The 20,887-nt window shown below is 36.4% G+C and overlaps 1 protein-coding gene across 4 annotated transcripts in view; it reads right to left on the bottom strand.

The window, feature by feature from the left end:
• Positions 1-1,745: 1,745 nt before the first annotated feature.
• The window catches only part of ROBO1 (roundabout guidance receptor 1), a 263,181-nt gene continuing 244,039 nt past the window's right edge, over positions 1,746-20,887 (bottom strand). For all 4 annotated transcript variants that reach the window (XM_070750258.1, XM_070750260.1, XM_070750259.1 and 1 more), the window contains 3 exons: positions 11,618-11,926; positions 4,606-4,802; positions 1,746-3,518 (listed from right to left, as the gene is read on the bottom strand). In XM_070750258.1, coding sequence (XP_070606359.1) covers positions 3,504-3,518; positions 4,606-4,802; positions 11,618-11,926 — 521 coding nt within the window. In that variant the 3' untranslated portion in view covers positions 1,746-3,503. The remainder of the gene's footprint in view (positions 3,519-4,605; positions 4,803-11,617; positions 11,927-20,887) is intronic.

Below are 20,887 nucleotides of genomic sequence, written 5' to 3'. Positions count from 1 at the left end.
TTGTGAGAACACACCCGAGGTTAAAAATAGAATACTCTCAAATCCATGTGGTCATAAAACCTTCAGCTACATAATCTTGGTAAAACAGAATCAAAGTCAGTTCTTCCCTATCAGGCCTGCACAATCACTAGGAAAGAAGGATGGCCAAGGGTTGACTAATAAAATTGGTTATCATATATGAATATAAGATACAAAACTCCAAACTTGCAGATGATCCTCTAGTAGCTTCATGTAAATGTTAAACAAGAGGGAAGAGCATGTTGAGTCCTATGCAGGTCCTTTATATGCAATAATGAGCAAGAATCAACAAATAAAAACATACAAGTAATTAATGCACAAATAATTAAGATGGGAGGAATGTATTTTCAAGACATGTACTGTCACATTCTTGAAGTTACATAACAAAATTTGGTCACACTATAAGTCATCCAAAAGTCGTCCAAAAGTCCTTGTTAGCTAATGGATAGTACATAATGATCTGAACACCATGATATTACAAATATAAAAGTAGTAAATTAAATATTGATTTCAATCTCTTTCTATCACAAGTGGCACGTTATAGGGCAGCAAGGGTCTGGATAAGTCGAAATAGGCTGAAACTGAATTTAGCAAGATGAAGTTCATGTTAGTACATTGCAGGTCTCTGAGAACCCAGGTTGTTACACCACAGACATACTGTACACTGCAAAACAGCTAACTAGTCTGGAGGCTCCAACTACTCAGGATATCGCCCCTACTCCGCAAACATCAAATAATCAGCATACATCAATTGCATCAATTACTCAAGGTGTTACCGCACCAACTATCCAGGGAATTTCAACACAGCTTGCAGCAGTTGAGCCAGCATTCCACACCCACCCACTAGTGTTTATAGAGGGAAGGCAGCTCAAATCATGCTTTGTTCACCCTAGCACAAAGCCACACACACAGAGACATGATCTGGACTCTATGTTGGCTACTTATTAAGTTCTATATTTAGTTCAAAATGTTGGTATTGACCAATATACATCTGTACCTGGTTTGGTGCCAACAGTATCTTCATGGATATGCTAGTCTTGTTGAAACATTTTCTTAGTTGTGGCACTGCTGCTCTACAATATTCTTCGCAGGAAATGTGAACAGCTTCACATTAGGTTTAGAAAATTATTAAGAGCAGAACTATTTAAAGGATCTTTGATGTATGACTGCAATCTACTTACCGTATTTTTTGGACACACCGGACTATAAGACCATAGAAACCATTTGGGCTAATAAAACAAGCTTAAACTACCAGGTACAACTTTGCCTTCAGCCTCAAGAGTGACTTTTCCAGTTACTGCCTTGTAAAAGTATTGTTCTAATCTGCTTAAAATTTCAAAGTGCTAACTGTAAAGGAAGAGGGGTGTACTTTATATTTGAAAGCCATTGTTCTTGCCCGTTCCAGCTATTTTCCTCTCTCAAAAAAGTATCACCATGATAACAGGTTGTAAAGAGGCCCACAGAGCAGGAAGCCATAAACCCAGTCAAAATATTGTTTAAAAGCCAAGATTTTTCCTTCGCTAAGTTCAAGCTATGCCTAAAGTTGATGCTGCTTTGAACTTCAAATAACTTAACTTCAAATAACTTAATATAATGTTTTGTTGCTTATAACATTATATCTTTTTCTGTTTGATTTACAATGAAAATGAAAATTTGATTTTATACCCAATAATACAAAATGCTTTTAAGAAAGTTCTGGACAAAAGAGACCTTGACAAGAAAACAAGGTATTTGAGAATGTTTTTAATAAATAATGTGACAAAAATTACTTTTATGCTTACTGATTCCTTGGTATGCAAAATTATGGCTAAAATATGAAAGTTTTTTTACATGAACATAATAAAAACCAATCACATGGGTTGTTCCCTCAGTACTGCACTCTTTCTGTGGTACCTTTTTCTTAAAAATTGATTAAATGAATTTGTGAATTTTTTTTTAGCCCTCAGTAAATACCAAAGTATTATTTTTTAATTTTTTTCCTGATGAGGCTTGGCCTGAAAATTGTCCATAAACAAATACACAGTTTTCCATTAGCATCGATGACAAAAAATATATTTATAATTACAAAAAAGATAATAAAAATCTACGGAGGATATCATCCTGTAATTTCAAAAGGAACTAATGGCTCTATTTCAGTTTCTGTGGAAATTCAATGTCAACATAAGCCATTACAAACTCAAGAATTTTAAATCCTTAAGATGACATAATGTTCTGCTTATGGTCCATCCTTAAGCTTTGCTACCTTTATCATCTCTGAAGCATTCAAATATTTCCAATACAAACACAGAACATTAACAAAGTATGAAAAAATAACACAAAGTCTTAGCATCTTACAGTAAGACAAAAACTATTAATAGTTACAATGTTTTACAAATAAAGTTTAGTGATTGTGCTTTTAAAACCAAAAAAAAAAAAAAAGATAAACAGTGCATTAAAAAAAACCCCAAACACACCCTCCCCCAAAGAAACCCCAAGAACCAAACAACCATTAAGTGGCACTTTTTATTTAAGGTAAATTGACACTATAAAGTAGAGGTCTGAGATTTGGGCCAGTCAGGTTGATATCTTTCTCAATGATAGCGTAAAATGTCCATTGCTTTTAAAAAATATTTTAAATAGCATTGATTGAGGCCAACAACTGCTTGACTCTTCTGATAAACTTAAATTATAATGTAACTGCCAAGTTCTCACTGACATGCTTTCTTCCTATCCTAAAGAACACTTGCAGTAAAGAATGCAATGATTAAATGGATTAGGCTCTAGACAAATTAAGTTACTAAAGGAATTAAAAAACTGTTTATGTATTTACACAACATGCCACTATAATCCAAATTGAATAAATTTGTATTTTGATAATAAAGGATTGTGACTGGTGGAAAACAATACAATGCCACAGACAGCAATACAGCCTGTATAATAACATTGTGTCTTGTGCATGGATGTAATTATTTGCAACGTTTTATTGGTTTATCAGTGATATATCAGTGGCAGTTTATATCAAGTGGGGACAACCTGGTACCCTCAAGAATTTTGATAATACTACCCATAATTCTTAACTATTGGTTTATGAGAGTTTTAATCCAAAACCGCTGGAAAAGTGTCAGGCTGACTATGCCTTTTATAAGGGTTTATAAATGCAACTGATGACTTCTCTACATTGTAATGCTTTGTTTCCAATGGAAGAAAACAATCACTTTTTTCCTGCCCAAAAACATAGCACCAAAAAAAAGCAGCTTAATTAATTGGTTTCATGGACAGATCAAACACCCTCTCCATTACCTAAAATAAACATGGGATATTAATAATTAAATTTTAAAAAGAGCTTTAAAATAAAGATTCTGACAATAAGACAAAAACATGAAAAAGTGTTCATTCTGATTGCACTGAACATTACTCTTTCTGGCATCAAATATCATCAGACTTGAGGCATCTTAAGTGATATCTTTGTGATTAAGTTTCAGAAAAGTGTACAGTACAGCTCTTCTTCAGCTTTCATTCTCCTGTAAAGCAATAACAAAAATTTACTATGCATTATATTTCTCAAAAGTTTGTTTATTTATTTATTTGTTTGTTTGTTTGATTTTTAATGCTGCCTTCTCCTTAGGGTGGCTTACAACATGTTAGCAATAGCACTTTTTAAACAGAGCCAGCATATTGCCCCCACAATCAGGGTTCTCATTTTACCCACCTCGGAAGAATGGAAGGCTGAGTTAACCTTGAGCCGGTGATGAGATTTGAACTGCTGACCTACAAGATCTACAGTCAGCTTCAGTGGCCTGCAGTACAGCACTCTACCTGCTGCACCACCCCGGCTGTATCGATTTTTATTCCCCATTTCAGAAATTGTATGTATTAAAAAAGTCAAATATGAGAAGTAGTCAAATCATTATTTAATTTTTTAAAATTCTTTTAAATACAGGTAGTGTTTGACTTACAACAGTTCATTTAGTGACCGTTCAAAATTATATTATCACTGAAAATGTGAGTTGTGACTATTTTTCACATTTATAACCATTGCGGCCTCTTCATGGTCATGCAATCAAGATTCAGAAGCTTGGCAATTGACTCATATTTATGACTGTGTTCGCAGTGTCCTGGAATTATGTGATCACTTTTTGTGACAAGCAAATCAACTAGGAAGCCAAATTTCTTTAACAACTGTGTTATTAACTTGACAACTGCAATAATTCATTTAACAAATGTGGCAAGAAAGGTCACAAAACAGAGTAATATTCATTTAACAAATATCTCATTTAGCAAGAGAAATTTTGGGCTCAATTGTGGTCATAAATTAAGGACTTCTACTCAGGGAGCACAACAATTACCTTTTAATCATAATTATGGCTCTAATATAGTTAAATTTCAAAAGTCTTCGATGCCTTGATTTTTATGATTGTTTGAACATTTTATAGATTTACTGGACTTTAAATAAATATAAAGCTCCAATAGAAGTGTTAATTATAATTTTTCTACAATAATTATAAAATTCTGTAAACTATCAATAAAAGAATGTTCTGCATTGAGGACAAACATTTAGGTTTCCATGAAGATTTTCATATTTCTAATAGCTACTGAAACTCATATTACCTGCAATTCATCTTCATCTTCTCCTTGTTCATAAGTTCCAAATACCTGCATTTCTGCAATATTCCTTCGACTTAAGTTTGGTTGCTCTGCCTTTTGTCTACTTCCTGATCCTCTGGATGACATGGAGCTTGATGAACTAGGATCTCTGGTATTATTAGATGTTGGAAATGTTGGTCTACAGTATGGTAAAATATCCTCTAAAAAGATATGCACATATATTAGTAATGTGTTCGGAGAGGGGCGGCATACAAATCTAAATAATAATAATAATAATAATAATAATAATAATCACCATCACCATCATCATCATCATCATAATAACAACCCCACTGATGGGTATGCCTTGTCGTGGTAGTGGGGCTTGTGTGCTTCAATGAAGCTGAGAGCTATGCCGGAGTGGTCAAAGCAGAGGAGCCAGATTAAACGTACCTAACCCATTTAATCTAATGAAGAGACAAAACAAAAAGAAGTGCATACTGGCTCGGTCATCGCCCAGGATAAAAAGGACCAGAGTGGCTGCTGTGGAACCTGGGCAGCCATCGACAAATGAGCTACAGGAACAAAACAAACAAAGCTTACAAATAAAAAAGCGGCAGAAATTCTCAATGTCAGAGAATCGCACAATCATGAAGTGTTATTACAACTTGGAGCCTGAAAAACATGGATATCAAATACGGATGTACCAATTATGGAAACAAGAACATGCAGACTCAAAAATAACAGAACTTCGACTGCCCGATCAGCGACGACTCATAATCAGGAACCAAATGTTCAGTGAAGTCGAATTAGAAGAAATACAGAAAATTTGTAAAATAGAAACACCAAAATCTGATCTGGCACCAATAGAAGCTCCAATAAGATCTGGAGTCACTGCACAATTGGAACCTGATGAAAACTTGGAAAGACAGCAAGAAGCTGAAGATGAGACACTTGGCACTATGACTCAAAGGCAGCAAGAACTGAAGGACCAAATATTTGCTCATGCAGGGTCCAATGAAGAGCGAAAGAAACTGCCAGCCTTAAAAAACATAAGCAAGAAACAACTTGTCCCACTGATGGAAGATATTAACTCTGCACTTGCAACTGTCAATGTAACTTCAATTGAAGAATTGAATCAGCTTGCCTACAGTACAGCTGTGATAGTAACTGAAGAACTAGGGTTACTGCAACAGAAACCAATCGGAAAACCAACTGGAAAACCAAAATGGAAAATCCGACTAGAACTGAAAACCAAAAGCTTGAGATCAGATGCAGGTAACTTGAAGAACATTAAGGAGCAGAAACTGAACAATCAGAAGATCAAAGACTATTTGACAAAAAAGTACTGGCTTAGTACAAGAAAGATTGAGGAAGCTCTGGAAATTGTAAAGCAGCAGATAACAGTGACAGCCAGGACAATTGAGCGATATAAAGCTAGGATCACCCAGTTCAGGCAGAATCAAACATTTCAATCCAACCAGAGGCAGTTCTACCAGAATCTGCATCAGCAAACAGATAAGAAAATTGAAAAGCCAGAGGTGAAAATAACAACATAGTTCCGGAAAGATCTCTGGGAGGTCGAAAGGGACTATAACAAAACTGCTGGGTGGATAAAGGAGTTTGAGAAAAAAATTTCAAAGACCAATATGTAGCAGCTGGAAATAACACCTGAAATGATTGCAAAAAGAGTGAAGAAAGTAAAGAACTGGACATCCCCTGGCACTGATCAGGTGCATGGTTTTTGGCTGAAATACCTGACCAGCCTGCATGTAAAAATGGCCGAATTGTTCAACAAAATGCTGCAGACAGGAAATATCAATGAATGGCTTACACCTGGCAGAACATATTTAATACAGAAAGACGCAGCGAAAGGAGCCATACCAGGAAACTACAGGCCAATAACATGTTTGCCGACCATGCTCAAACTGCTGACAGGTATCATAGCTGACAGAATTCAGGACTACCTAGAAGAAAATGACATCATGCCAGTGGAGCAAAAGGGCAATAAAAGACAAAGCAGAGGTACGAAAGACCAGCTCCTAATTGACAAAATGATTTTGGAGAACTGTAAGAACAGGAAAACAAACCTATACATAACCTGGATTGACTACAAGAAAGCCTTTGACTCATTGCCACACAGCTGGATCATAAAATGCCTGGAAGTCATTGGAGTCAATGAAAACATCAGAAAATTCATAGAAAAGGTGATGAAATATTGGAAGACTGAGCTTTTTGTTGGGAATGAAAGCTATGGACTGATCAACATCAGAAGGGGCATCTTCCAGGGGGACTCTTTGTCCCCATTGCTATTCATTATCGCTATAATCCCGCTGTAACTCATCCTACAGAAAACAAACCTAGGCTACCAAACTGCTAGGAATTCACCAAAAATTTCACACCTGCTGTATATGGATGACCTGAAGTTGTACGGAAAACCAGAAACTGAGATATAGTCACTAACCAACACTGTGTGAATCTTCAGCAATGACATCAGTATGAAGTTTGGCCTGGATAAATGTGCCACAGTGGCACTGAAAAAGGAGAAAATCACTGAAAGTGAGGGCACTGAAATGCCAAATGGTCAAACCATCAAGTGCTACCACCCAGAAGCCTACAGATACTTGGGCATCTTGCAACTGGATAATATCAAGCATGGTCATGTGAAAACTGTGATCAGCAAAGAGTACATCCAGAGGACCAGAAAAAATTTGAAGAGCAAACTGAATGGTGGCAACACTATCAAGGCTATAAATACTTGGGCCATACCTGTCATTAGATACACAGTTGGCATAGTGAACTGGACTCAAGCAGAGCTGGACAACCTGGACAGGAAAACCAGAAAATTAATGATGATCCATCATGCACTACACCCCCGCAGTGACGTTGACAGGCTGTATTTACCAAGGAAAATAGGCGGCAGAGGACTTTTGCAAGTGAAGCAGACAGTGGAAGAAGAGAAGCATGCATTAGCTTACTATGTGAAGAAGAGCAAAGAGTCAGCGTTGATGGAGGTCAACAATAGGAAGCTTCTCAAGATGAAGCAAACTAAGGACCAGTACAGGAAAACTGTAACTCAATGTCATATGGACAGTTGGCGGAACAAAGCATTGCATGGCCAGTTCTTGGAGAAGATTGAAGGCAAAGTGGATAAAGAAAGACCTGGTCATGGCTTACAAGTGGAACACTCAAAAAGAAGACAGAAGGACTAATACTGGCGGCCATTAGAACAAATGCTTTCAAAGTCAGAATTGAAAAATCAACAGACGATCCAAAGTGCAGACTCTGTAAAGAAACAGATGAAACAATCGATCACATACTCAGCTGCTGCAAAAAGATTGCACAGACTGACTACAAGCATAGACATGATGCTGTGGCACAGATGATCCACTGGAACTTGTGCCGGAACTACCATTTATCAGTGGCAAAGAACTGGTGGGATCATAAGCCTGAAAAAGTGGTCGAAAATGAGCAAGCAAAACTACTGTGGGACTTCCGACTGACCGAATTCTGAAGCATGACACACCAGACATCATGATTGTGGAGAAAAAGAAAGCATGGATCATCGACATCGCAATCCCAGGAGACAGCAGAATTGAGGAGAAGCAGCTAGAGAAATTAGTGAAATATGAAGATCTAAAAATCGAGCTGCAACGACTGTGGCATAAGCCAGTGAAAGTGGTCCCAGTGGTACTTGGCACGCTGGGCGCAGTGCCAAAGGATCTCAGCGGACATTTGAAAAGCATCATAATTGACAAAATCTCCATCTGTCAATTGCAAAAGGCCCCTTTAGTGGGATCAGGAAACATAATTCGTCGCTACATTACGCAGTCCTAGATGCTTGGAAACGCCCGACTGGTGATTGAATACAAAATCCAGCATAGTGATCTCGTTTGCTGTGTTGTATTGACATAATAATAATAATAATAATAATAATAATAATAATAATAATAATAATGCCTTAGATACAAGCCAGCAAGTGTTGTTTCTAAACATTTTTAAACTATAAGAATTCAGATCAAATTGATTTAAAGAATGACTCTGAAAAACTTTGAAGATCCTCTTGAATGGGAAAAAACTATCTGCTTACGTTCCAAGTTGGTAAGACTTTGGAGGTTGATAGCTATAAAGCACCATATGATTTGGCATTCAGGGACTTATAGGATCATCTCCACTAGTCAGAATAAATCATGCAATAGAGTAATCCTATAACAAACTGCTTGTGGCATCCATGACGACCTGTGGGTACTGCTTTTCAATGGTGTACTTATGTTGCAGTAAATTCTCCCCCTTAAGTTTAGTTTAGATGCCTTCTTAGTAGTCTTACAAAACTTATTCAAACTGATTTAGATAAAGTTTGGTGAATAATCATTACATTTAATAATCATTAAAATTATGGTATCATAATGCCATTATGGCAGAAGATAAAGAACAATAAAATTCGGACCACACGTTTTCTGAATAGTTTTTATCCCAGAGCTATAATTGTACTTAACAATGAACTAAAGCAGGGGTCAGTCCCTGCCGAAGGAAGAAGTTGAGGTGAGGGGAATTTTAAAAAATCCAGAACTTTAAGGCTTAAAAAAAAAGAGAGAGACTCTGAGGCGGCGAGGAGGAGCATGCGCCTCCAATACACCTGGTGCGAGGTTGCCTCCCATACACTGGCTACTGCTGCTGCTATCTGCTGCCTCTTCCTTCCCGTGCTGAAGGACTCCCCTCTCTTCTCGCTTGCTCGCTTTGTAGCTGGCGCCTTTCCTTCACTGTGGTGACTCTTCGGCTGCCCAGAGCGAAGGGAGCATTTCTTTTCTCTGGGCGCTGGCAGAGGTTTATTCCCTCTCCAAGTGCCCAGAGAAAGGAAAATCATTTGCTCTGGACTGCCAAAGCCTCCTTAAGCACCACCAAAAGGTTCCTCTGGCAGTCCAGATGGCCAGGATTAAAGGGGGGATGGCAAGAAACTGGCCAGGCCTTCGTGCCGCTCTCAAATTTCCTGAGAATTTTTTCCAGGCTTGGGTTCTTAAGTAGAAAATGGTTCTTAAGTAGAGGCAAAAAACCCTTAAAACACCCGGTTCTTATCTAGAAAAGTTCTTAAGCAGAGGCGTTTTTAAGTAGAGGTACCACTGTACTTGGCTGTTGTGTGGATGTTTGGTTCAGGATGGGGAATTTTTGTAGCAGGTGGAGGCGTGTTCTAGGGATCGTTATTTGTGTTGGGGCTGGTCTTTGTGCATTATGTGAATTTCATTGTATGGGTACACTGTGTATGTATATACAATGTCAATAATAAAGTAATTAATTAATTAATTAATTAATATATATATATATATATATATTGATATCATATTTTGGTCCCTCTCTGAGAGAAATGGGAATGGGCTGAGAAATGTGGAAAACAAACAAACAAAATAATAATCTATTATTTATTAATTTTGACCAAGTTCTTTCTTTCTTGGATATTAAATATTGGTGATGCTTGTTATTCTCATATATGAAGTGCCAGGAAAGAAAATTATTTTCTGACCAGCTGCCAAGTTGAGAACACACAAATTAAATTGGTTCATGTCAATTCATTGAACAATTCTTTATCATACACACCTATCTTTTCATTCAGAACAGAAAAAATATGAACATAGTGTTGCTGTGTTGTTGTTCTTTGAAAATGGGTTGTCTTTGTGTGTCAGGGCGAAAGGGGAAGGGAAATAGTGTTTGCTTATGTGTGTATGCATGTATGTGTATATATATAGAACTATTATTGTCACTTTTTAAAGTAAAATAGTGGGAATGAATTATTCTGATTGGTCAATACATTTAAAGATACTGGTAACTAACAATAGACATACGATGGCCGTAAGCAACAAGCTTTATTATGTATCCTAATAGTATATATTTATGCCTCTGAATAGTTTATAATCTGAGATCACTAATCCATTTATCTCAGTATTTTCAATAATTGTATACTAAACGCCGTTTGTATTAGAGAATGGCAAATACTCATATTTATTGAATAAAAAGTACATGCTGCCTCATATTTTACTGTATATAGTTGTTAATCTAAACCATACTTAGTTCTCAGACTTCCAGAACTGTCATTTTATCTTAAATATGGTGATTCCAATAGATGTTTAGATAGATATTAGCTGGGATTAATTTTATGAACTGAAAATTTATTATTGGTATAAATCCATAGAGTAAGAAAGATAAATATTGTGAACTTTCTAACTCAAAAAATCTATGAAACATTAATCAATGCACAAAGCTTTTTCCTAAGATTTTAAACATTGTCTTAGGAGATAATAAATTAATCATTAATAGTGCTTTCAATAGCAAGTTTTGCCACTTGCTTTTTGCCATGAATATATAAATTGTAAAGAAAAAGGTACAAAATAGTGGAGTGACTTCCTACTGACTTCTCTTTATTCTAACCATTGTCATATAAATCTTGCTTTGTTGCTTGTTCATTTATGTAACTTACTCAATTTCTAGTATGTTCTTTCATGTTCAAGTTAGCTTAGATAACATTTTATATTGAGGACTGTAGATATTTTTGTTGTAGACCTTACTGATTATTTTAGAAAAACAGAGCAGTTCAATATGGCTTATCAACTATTTCTTTGTTCAATATTTGTTGTCTCCATTACCCACTTAGGTACATGATAAATAACTCTCATTTTGTCATCCTGTTTCACTGTTACCAAAGGGCTGAATTTGTGCTTTGTTTTCTTGTCTCTGTGTGTGTGTGTTTTGCTTCTAGGAATATGTTTTTAAAGAAATCAGGAAAATAAGGTCATAGAGATAACCTAGAAGAGATAAGTAGACAACACTTCATGGGAGAAAATTAGGATTTATCAATTGTTTAATTTCTTTGGTATTGAATAGTGTTTTATACTATTTGTTTCTTTTTTAATATTATATAATTTAAAGATAATGTGCTATGCATAATCCCTCTCAAAATGTCAGTGTAAAATATGCTTTAGTATCTATGTATTAACATCCAACATAGTCATTCATAAATATTGGAAATAAAATCAATGTATTAATTCACCTGGGAGAAGATGTGTTTTTGCTGGTGTGCCATCTCGCCTTGCTGGTTTGTTTCCTCTTAGCTTACTATCAGTTTGCTGTTCCTGTGATTCTCTACGCTCGCCTGAACATGTCCACATATCGGAATGATGGCAGCTATCAGAGCCTTCTTTTCCCTTATAGCCTATTCCTTTTCTTTCAATTGCTCTTTCTGTTCTTGGTTCTATAGAGGACAACTTTGGCAACATCACAGGCCGTATATCCACTTGAGATTTGGACGGGGCTGTAGGAGATTTTACAGCTGGAGGTGGCACTGGTGGGGGCGGTAGATCTACAAATGGGAGAAAATTGAAAATTATTCAATAAGTATAACACATTTAAATTTACAATTACATTTGTGCTTTTTTTGTTTTCATATAGTACTTTGAAATCTTCTGAGAACACATTTATTGAGCATGCCCACCTAGGTTCAATTCAAATATTTGCTGTAGGACTGTAAAACTACACCTTCAGATTATGAATGTCATGTAAACAGTCATTCTCTCATGATAATAATATTTAATAACATTTTAATAATTAAATTATTGATAATAACAATTTCTATATCTAAACACCCTTAGGAATACAGTAGATATCACACTTTAAGATTAAAGATGCCATTTACTGAGAAATAGATTTCAAGGAATACAGGTCTATCAAATATTCCCTTGTCCCAAAACCTTCAACATATTTAAAGTATATTACCATACCTTTCAGAGTATAAGACGCATCAGAGTATAAGACATACCTTAGTTTTTGGGGAGGAAAATAGGGGGAAAATATCTGCCTACCAGATATTCATCTGGCTAGTGTCCTTAGTCTGGTCAGCTTCAGCACATTATTTTATTCTCTGGTTAGGGCTTAAAAATGTATTTGAAGAGAATAACAATGAAAGAGCTTGAAAGCCTGGAAACATTGTTAGCACCTCATTAAGGCTGCAAAGAAACTTATTCAGAGCAAATAGAGGAATGAAAAAAAAAGCCTCCAAGGCTTAGGGCTGGAAAAACATTATTTGGAGAGAATAACAATGAAAAAGCCTGCAAGGTAAGAGCTGGGAACATTGTTCGCACCTAGTTAGGGCTGAAAAAAGCTTTAAAAAAGCTACACTCAGAGTATAAGATGCACCGAAATTTTGTCGTGGACTACTGAATCAAAGGCTTTGCAGAAATCAATATAAATTGCATCAATGAATTTTCCTTGATCTAGGTGGGTAGTCCATATGTTTTTGCAGTGAAGTAGTTGCAGGTTGCAGGATAATTTCTTTCTGAACCCAAATTGTTTGTTAGAGAGTAGGTTATTAGATTCTAAGTGAAGGGTAATTGAATGATTTATAATTGATTCCATGACTTTACATGAGATGCAGCATAGTGATATTGGTCTGTAGTTATTCAACAGGAGAAGGATCTCCTTTTTTGAAGATAGGAATGACTAATGCCTTTGACCATAGCTTGGGGAGTGTGCTGGTCCTGAAGGATTTTTGAAAGATAATGCTTAGAGGTTCAGGTATAGCAGAAGAAAACTCGTACTGCTCCCACCCTACTGGCCTTCCAAAAGGCAGTGAAGACATGGCTTTGCCAGCAGGCCTGGGTGCCACGAATACTACCATCTGTCAAGGTCTAATTGTGTTGATTGGATAGGTATGTGTATTTGATTGACTGGATTGCTGTGGGTTATTATAGGATTTTATTGTTTTTATTATTTTAATGTCTTTAGCATTAATATTGACTTCTTTTATTATTGTATTTTATTGTGTTTTATATTGCTGTAAGCCACCCTGAGTCCTATGGGATTGGGTGGCATAAAAGTCAAATAAATAAATAAAGAAATAAACAAACAAACAAACAAATAAATAAATAATACATAAATAATTAAATAAATATTGTCTGTATAACAGGTTGGCAATCTTAACTCTAACGTGTATTCATCCAGCCCACCATTTCACATGATGCACTTTGCATGTATGTTAAATAAGCATATCTCTCCCAAGTCCTTGGAGAGGGGCGGCATATAAATCCAATTAATAAATATAGTCTTGTTGTACTCTTTTCCCTATTTTAAATCAATCAGTTGTTTCATGCCTTATTTTAACGGTTGCTTCCTGAGCCGCATGCAGGTTTCACATGAGATAGGTAAGGTGGTCTGGCACTCTCATTTAAGAATTTGCCATAGTTTGTTGCAAAGCAGAAACTCAAAGGCTTTAGTCAATGAACCAGAAGTATATGTTGGTCTGGAATTCTTTTCCTTTTTCCATAGTTCAGCAAATGTTGGCAATTTGCTTTCTAATTCTTCTGATTCTTCGAAATTAGGATCAGGAACAAAATGAGGAACAAAATTAGGATTAGGAACCAAATCAAAACCAAAAACACACCAAATATCACAGTTGTTGAAAACCAAAACATACAAATATTGATATTGTGGTACCAGGAAATGCCATAGTGGAAGAAAAAGAACTGGAAAAAAAATCACAAAATATTGCAACCTGGCCCTCAAAACTACATGATTATGGATGAAACATGTAATAGCACTTTCATCAGGGCACTTGGTACAATGTCCAAGAATTTTATAAAATTCATCAAGAAATTGCAGCTTCCTGCAATAACACCAGTGGAACTGCCAAAAACTGTGTTACTTGGAACATCATACATCTTAAGATGGTACTTAGTTGATACCAAGGATGCTGGCAGCAACCAGTATCAACCATTAGCATCAGCATCAGTCAATGTACCATTAGCATCAGCCAATGGAATTTGTGATGCATTTTTGAATGTTCAGTTGACTGAGTTTCATGTTTAATGAATAAAAGATAATAATACCAATACCAATACTAATAGTACTATTACTACTACTACTAATAATAATAATGCTACTACTACTACTACTACTACTACTACTACTAATAATAATAATATGGTATATGCTAGTAATGATTGGCATGAACAGTTAAGCTCTTTATAGAAAGCTTTATCACAACCTGCAGAGAAAGTAGAGAAACATTCATTACAACACATCATTCCTTGCTGAGAAGAATAAAAAAGGAAACTTTTCAGAGGTCAACACTATTTCACCCCTGTGGTATTTATTTAACAGCTCAACTCACAGACAAAATCCAGAATCCATCTGCTTCATCTGAAGTAAACAGGAACACTTAGTTATTAAAAAAGAAAATGGAGACCTCCATGGTGAGAAATAAAAAATAAATCACAGAGTGACATCAAACCAATATATGGAACTCAGAGGTAACTGGAAAAGGTCAGCTGTGTTCAACTATTTCATTTATTCATGTCTGCATATTGCTGCTTGCTTAAGAAAAACAATTAACTGGTTCTGTTTGATAGCATGTCCTACAGGGAAAATCTTCCATATACACAATTTTCAACAAAACTTTACAGGAGGGGATACAAGGACCATGGGAAACTTAATTCTGGAAAATCAATCTAATTATTTTATTGTAAATTGAACAAATGTAATGTAAATAGCTCCTTAAAATATTACAGATGTAAGCCCCTGCTCCAAGTAGTCAGGTCTTCAATCAGAAGGTAATACAGTACAATAAGAAATAGCTGCTTTAAAACCGAATTTTGTTTTCCTACTACTGGCATCAAACATTTGATCACTACATCTATAAATGGCCAACATATCCAAATCAGTAATGGGTTGCTTTCAGTACAGCCTGGTAGCGCCTCTAAGAATTGGTAGTGCTGGTGGCGGGAGACTCAGCCCCTTGCCCAGGATGCTTCTATGCATGCACAGAACCTTCTGCACATGTGAACCAGTAGTAAAGGGTTTTAGAACCCACTACTGATCCATATGAACTGCTCACTATTTTGCATTACTCAGGACTGGTCTTGTAGAACTTCAAAAAGTCTTTCCTGGGATACTGGGTATTGCATGCTACTCTGTTTCAGCTAATGTTTAGAGTCAATATTTCAGACAGTCTGATCTTCAATTTGACACACAAAAAACCCATCACTAAAAACTACACCCTGAAATAGTATAATAGGAAATTACATTTAGTACCAATAGTACTGCGAATAGGGTTGGGAAGCAAGTGGAACGGCATGTAACCGCCACGATTTTGTGCATGCAGAGCGTGAGTACATGTGTGCTCCCCCCACCAGAGCATTCCAATATGGCTGCGAATGGCTGCCGTTTACTGACTGCAGATGGTGGGATTGTTATTAAGTAGTAATGAATGGTGCACTGTGGGACCTAATTTAACCCCTGAAAATTCTGTCCAATAGAGTCACACTGTTTCAATATTCAATATATTACAGTTCAGTAATTTGCCCTTAAAGTTAATAGTCGTACTGAGAATAAGATAGCCCCAACTTCTGATTGTAACATACAGTATCCTTTTACAGTAAATTTTTATTTTTATGTACTAGAAGGAGTTTGGTGGGCATATCTAGTTAGGAAAAGGATTCAAGTATTTTGAAGAAAAGTAAGATGTCCTCAACAGCCCTTGAATACTGGACATGATTCTAGTAAAATTTGTATTAAAAATCATTCAAAAGATTTTTATGAAATAAAACTGTATATCCTTCAGCTTGATTAGTCTTTATTACTAGGTTTTGGTAAAACATTGGCAGATGTTGCGAAAGGTATCTGTTTAACAGTAGTGGGTTCTAAATACTGTTGCTACCAGTTTGCTTGTGCATGCGCAGAAGCATCCCAGATGGGTGGACGGAGCCTCCCACTGCCGCTACCAGTTTGCTGAATTAGGAGCAACCCAACACTGCTGTTTAGAAATATAAATTCAGCCTACAACTTTCTTTTGTTAGAGCAATAGGCATATTTACTTCCTATTCCTTAAGAATATTGTTGTTAATTAAAAGAAGCCTGGAAAATCTTTTCAGAGCCATAAAACTTTGAGTAAGTATTTTATTCCGGCTAGGAAGAATACCTTTAACCCAACAGAATCACCTGGATCAACCTTTTCTTTTGCAATCTCTTTCATTCAACTCTGTTACTTTTTTGTTTTCTATTTCTGAAAAAAAAACCTATCTGTACTTGTAATACTTGCATCTCAAGGCACCACTCATCTCATCTCCTTTTTTATTTCTTTGCATAACTGAACTTTAGCGAGCTTTCTCTCCTTCACTTACTAATATTTTGCCTCTCAGGAGGGGGGAGGTTTCGCTTTTTACCTCCTCTGAAGCCAGATTTGAGCTGTCTGAGGCCAGACCCATCAGTCTGAAGTGGATTTTACCTCAGGAAATCTGAGTTGAAGTCTGTTAGGATCTTCCAACGGCTGGGCACAAATACAGTCAGGAGCTGAACTTAGTACAATATTTTTTTAGATTTTAGAGGAACAATTGTCTAGGATCCTTGGCTGCATTTGAATCCTGAGAGAGCCAGCTGTCTTTACCTGATTAGCTGATTCCAGAATCAGACAAAAAATATACACAATGCCCAACCTTTGAACTGATTTGAGTCCCTAATTCCTGAACAACTGTGATTTTAGCAAGCCAAAAAACAAAGTGAGCATATCCAGCCAAAGATTACTGCAAAACAATTACTGATAACAACTCCTATTGTCCTTCTCATCCAAGTCTTGAAGAAACCATATGACCTTGAGCTTCGAGAACAAAATCTCTGTGAATGGTAATTATTTAGTCCTCCTTCCTTTTTCTTCTTCAGTCCAGAAATATTTTCTGTTTTTCTTTTGTCTTTTCTAAGACATGAAACCACTAGCATTCTGATATTCTGTGGCAGAAATATCACAGAATATTATATTTTTTGCTATAGGTGTCTGCTGATTCATCACCTCTGACTAGAGAGGAATATTATCTTAATTAAAACAGATCCTACAAGGCCCAATCTGTTTGGGCCAGAGGGCTGGCTATTGGAGAAGAGGGTCAAAAAGACCCGGTCATCAATGGTTCTTTTGGGGTGAGCATCACATTAGTCTTTCAAGTCAGGATTAATGCCAGATAGTAACCAGCATGACTCCCATTTTTAGAAAGGGACTAAGGAGAAAGATGGGAAATTATGGCTAGTTATCTTGTCTAATGTCTTTTCCAAGAAAACTGGTATTCACAAAGAAAAATGGAATGCTAAATTAGTCTTGGTCTAATCCAACAGGACTATTGTTATGTTTTACAACAATACTTTATGTTGTATAATGCATTCTATGCATGCTTGATTTTTAAGTATGTATTTGATACTATACTGAACTGGATTTTAAAAGATTTGCAATTAAGATGGAAAATCTAAGGGTAGGATTTGCGCATGCGCCGGAATAGATAGGCGCATCTATAGAGAGCTCCCTAATGTGAATTAGGAAAAGTGAAAGTTAACCCCTGATAACCCTCTCTAGCTTGGTGAAAAGCGGATTGAGGGGGAGCGGATTGAACGGAGTTTTTGAAAACTTTACAAATAAGCAAAGAAGGAGCAAGCTGCAGTTCTAAATGTGAGTAGGGGAAAAAGTGAGAACAAAGGAAAGATGGCGACTACTACGGATCTGGAGGGAAAAATGGATTCACTGTTAACGGCATTTGCTAATATGGGGCAGCTACTCAAAGAGATGCAGAAGGAGATAGCTGCCGTTGGTGCGGGCGTAACAGATTTAAAAGAGCAGTCGAAAACACAAGATCAGAGAATTGTGAAACTGGAGGAGGGGAAAAGTCGCCAGGAACTGCGCATAAACAATTTGGAGGACAGACAAAGAAGAGCTAATCTGCGCTTGAGGGGATTTAAACAAGATTTTGCTGAGGGTAAACGTCTTATCCAAGCAATTCATCAATGGTTTGGTGAAAATAACATTAAATGTGATCCAGGTCAATATGAAAGAGCACATTGGGCATTTGGCTCTCAGAGTCAAGGAGATCAAAAGGATGTTATCGTAAGATTTATTTCGGAAAGGAGAGCAGCAGAAATTTTCAGAGAACTAAAGCAGATTCCAAACTTACATTATAAAGCCACTCCAATACGCGTTTTAAAAGACCTGTCTGCAGAAACACTCAAGATGAGAAACCAAATGAGAGGCATCACGTCCCAACTGTATGAAGGAGGAATCCGTTTCACATGGCGTCATCCTGCTACAATAATTGTCTTTAAAGATTCCAAAGTTTTCCAGGCAAGATCCCTGGATGAGGGGGAGAAACTGCTCCAACAGCTGGGGATCGATTCGAATGTTAATTTCCAGGCATCAACAGCGAAGGGCAAGCCAGCAGTAGGAGATGGAAGAGATGGAAGAGGAGAAGATGATCTGTTTACACTCCAACCAACTCGCGCAGCAGAACAAAGAAAAAATGAAAAAATTGCAGCTCTACAAAAGGAACTTGATTTACTCCAAGAAAAGGAAAAAAAAAGAAGAACCAAGAATCACGCGTCAGAAGAAGAAATAATGAACTGAACTGACCTGATCTGCAAACATGGTATTGTTGTTCTCAACTAATTAACTTCTTCTTTGTGTACTCTACGCTAACTAACAAGGGATAAAGAGGGAAGGAGGGGGGGTCTTTCTTTACTGCATTAAAAGGGGAGAGATGGGGGAGGTCTCTAGTGTAACGCAAATTCAGGAGTGCCTCTTGGATAACGAAAATTCTTTTCGTTGCCTCCCCTTAGGGGGGGGGTGTAAGGGAAGGGGCACGAGGGTGGGGCTTCAAGACAATTAACAAATACTTTTCCAACAGGCTCTGTTTTGCAGGAGGGGGAAACACACTTAAAACTATGTAAAATGGGTGAAACAGTGATATTGTCGTTAAATGTAAATGGTCTTTCATCACAGAAAAAACGTTATAGAATTATGAAGCTGGCTAGGGATAGTAGAGCCGATATTTTATTTTTATCAGAAACTCATAAAGGGAGGAAAAGATCAGATAAATTAGTTACCAATAGCGAGTGGCAACGGGTCTATGAGTTGAGAGGGACGGCAAAAAGCAGAGGAGTCGCCATCTTGATTAACCAAAGAGTATTATTTCAATTAATTAATATTAAAAGAGACAAAGAGGGCAGAATGCTATTTATTAAGGGGAAAATAAATAATAAGACAGTAACTTTAGCAGTAATCTATTCCCCCAATGCAAATGCAAAACAATTTATAATGAATGTAAAGCGTAAATTAGACAATTTTGCGGAAGGCACAGTGATTTTAGCAGGTGATTTCAACTTGGAATTAACAGCAGGGAGGGGAGAAAAGAAAAAGTTACATTTAAATAAAATTAATATGTTGGACCTCCATGAAAACATAGTAAACAGGGATACATTTTATTCGGCAAGACACAATAAATTTAGTTGCATTGATTATATATTAATGAACAAAACAGGGGAGGTACATCTTAAGAAAGCAGAAGTTAAAAGCATTTGGTTATCAGATCATGCTCCACTGTTAGCAGTGATTGAAATGGATGTTAGTAGGCAACAAAGGATTTGGAGATATAACCCTGTGGTTTCGGCTAGTGAGAAAAATAGACTCAAATTACAAAAGGAATTGAGTGAATTCTTTAGTATTAACGAAACAGGAGAAACCAAGCAAACAACAGTTTGGGATACACACAAGGCTGTTATGAGAGGTAATTGTATTAGCACCGAAGCTTTTATTAGGAAATCCTGGGAAGCTGAAAGACAAAGTCTATTAAAAGAGATAGATTTAATTCAAGAGACTTTGAAAACTACAAGAAATAGAGCTTGGAATATATTATTATTATTTAAGAAAAAGAAATTACAATCTCTTGAGGAAGAGAGATGGAATAAAATGAAAATGATTGTAGAACAGAGAATTATGGGTTGGGGGAACAAATCAATGAAACAAATGGTACATTATTTGAAAAAAAGAAAGGAGAAATCCCATATCTCTGCTTTAAAGGATAAGGAAGGTGCAATAAAACGTAGTAATACAGAAATGGAAAAAATAATGAGTGATTTTTATGGGAATTTATACAAAAAAGAACACATTACAATGCAAACGATAGAGGTTAATGAGAAATTAACGGAAGAAGATAGACAAATTTTAAATGCAAAAATAACAAATGATGAGATATCTAGAGTTATTAAAGGGTTGAAACCTGCTAAAGCCCCAGGCCCAGACGGTTTTACTGGTGAATATTATAAGACTTATAAGAATGAATTATTACCGCATCTGGAAAAATTGTTTAATAATGTATTTGAGACTTTTGAAACCCCACAGTTGTGGAAAATTTCAGAAATTATAACTATCCCAAAGCCGGATCGTGATTTAATGGACCCAAGTTCCTATCACCCTATCAGCTTACTTAACCAGGATTACAAAATATTTATGAAAATATTGGCA

This window comes from Erythrolamprus reginae, chromosome 4 (genome assembly GCF_031021105.1).
Source record: "Erythrolamprus reginae isolate rEryReg1 chromosome 4, rEryReg1.hap1, whole genome shotgun sequence".
Classification (NCBI taxonomy): Eukaryota; Metazoa; Chordata; class Lepidosauria; order Squamata; family Dipsadidae; genus Erythrolamprus; species Erythrolamprus reginae.
This window is presented reverse-complemented; position numbering and strand designations above follow the sequence as displayed.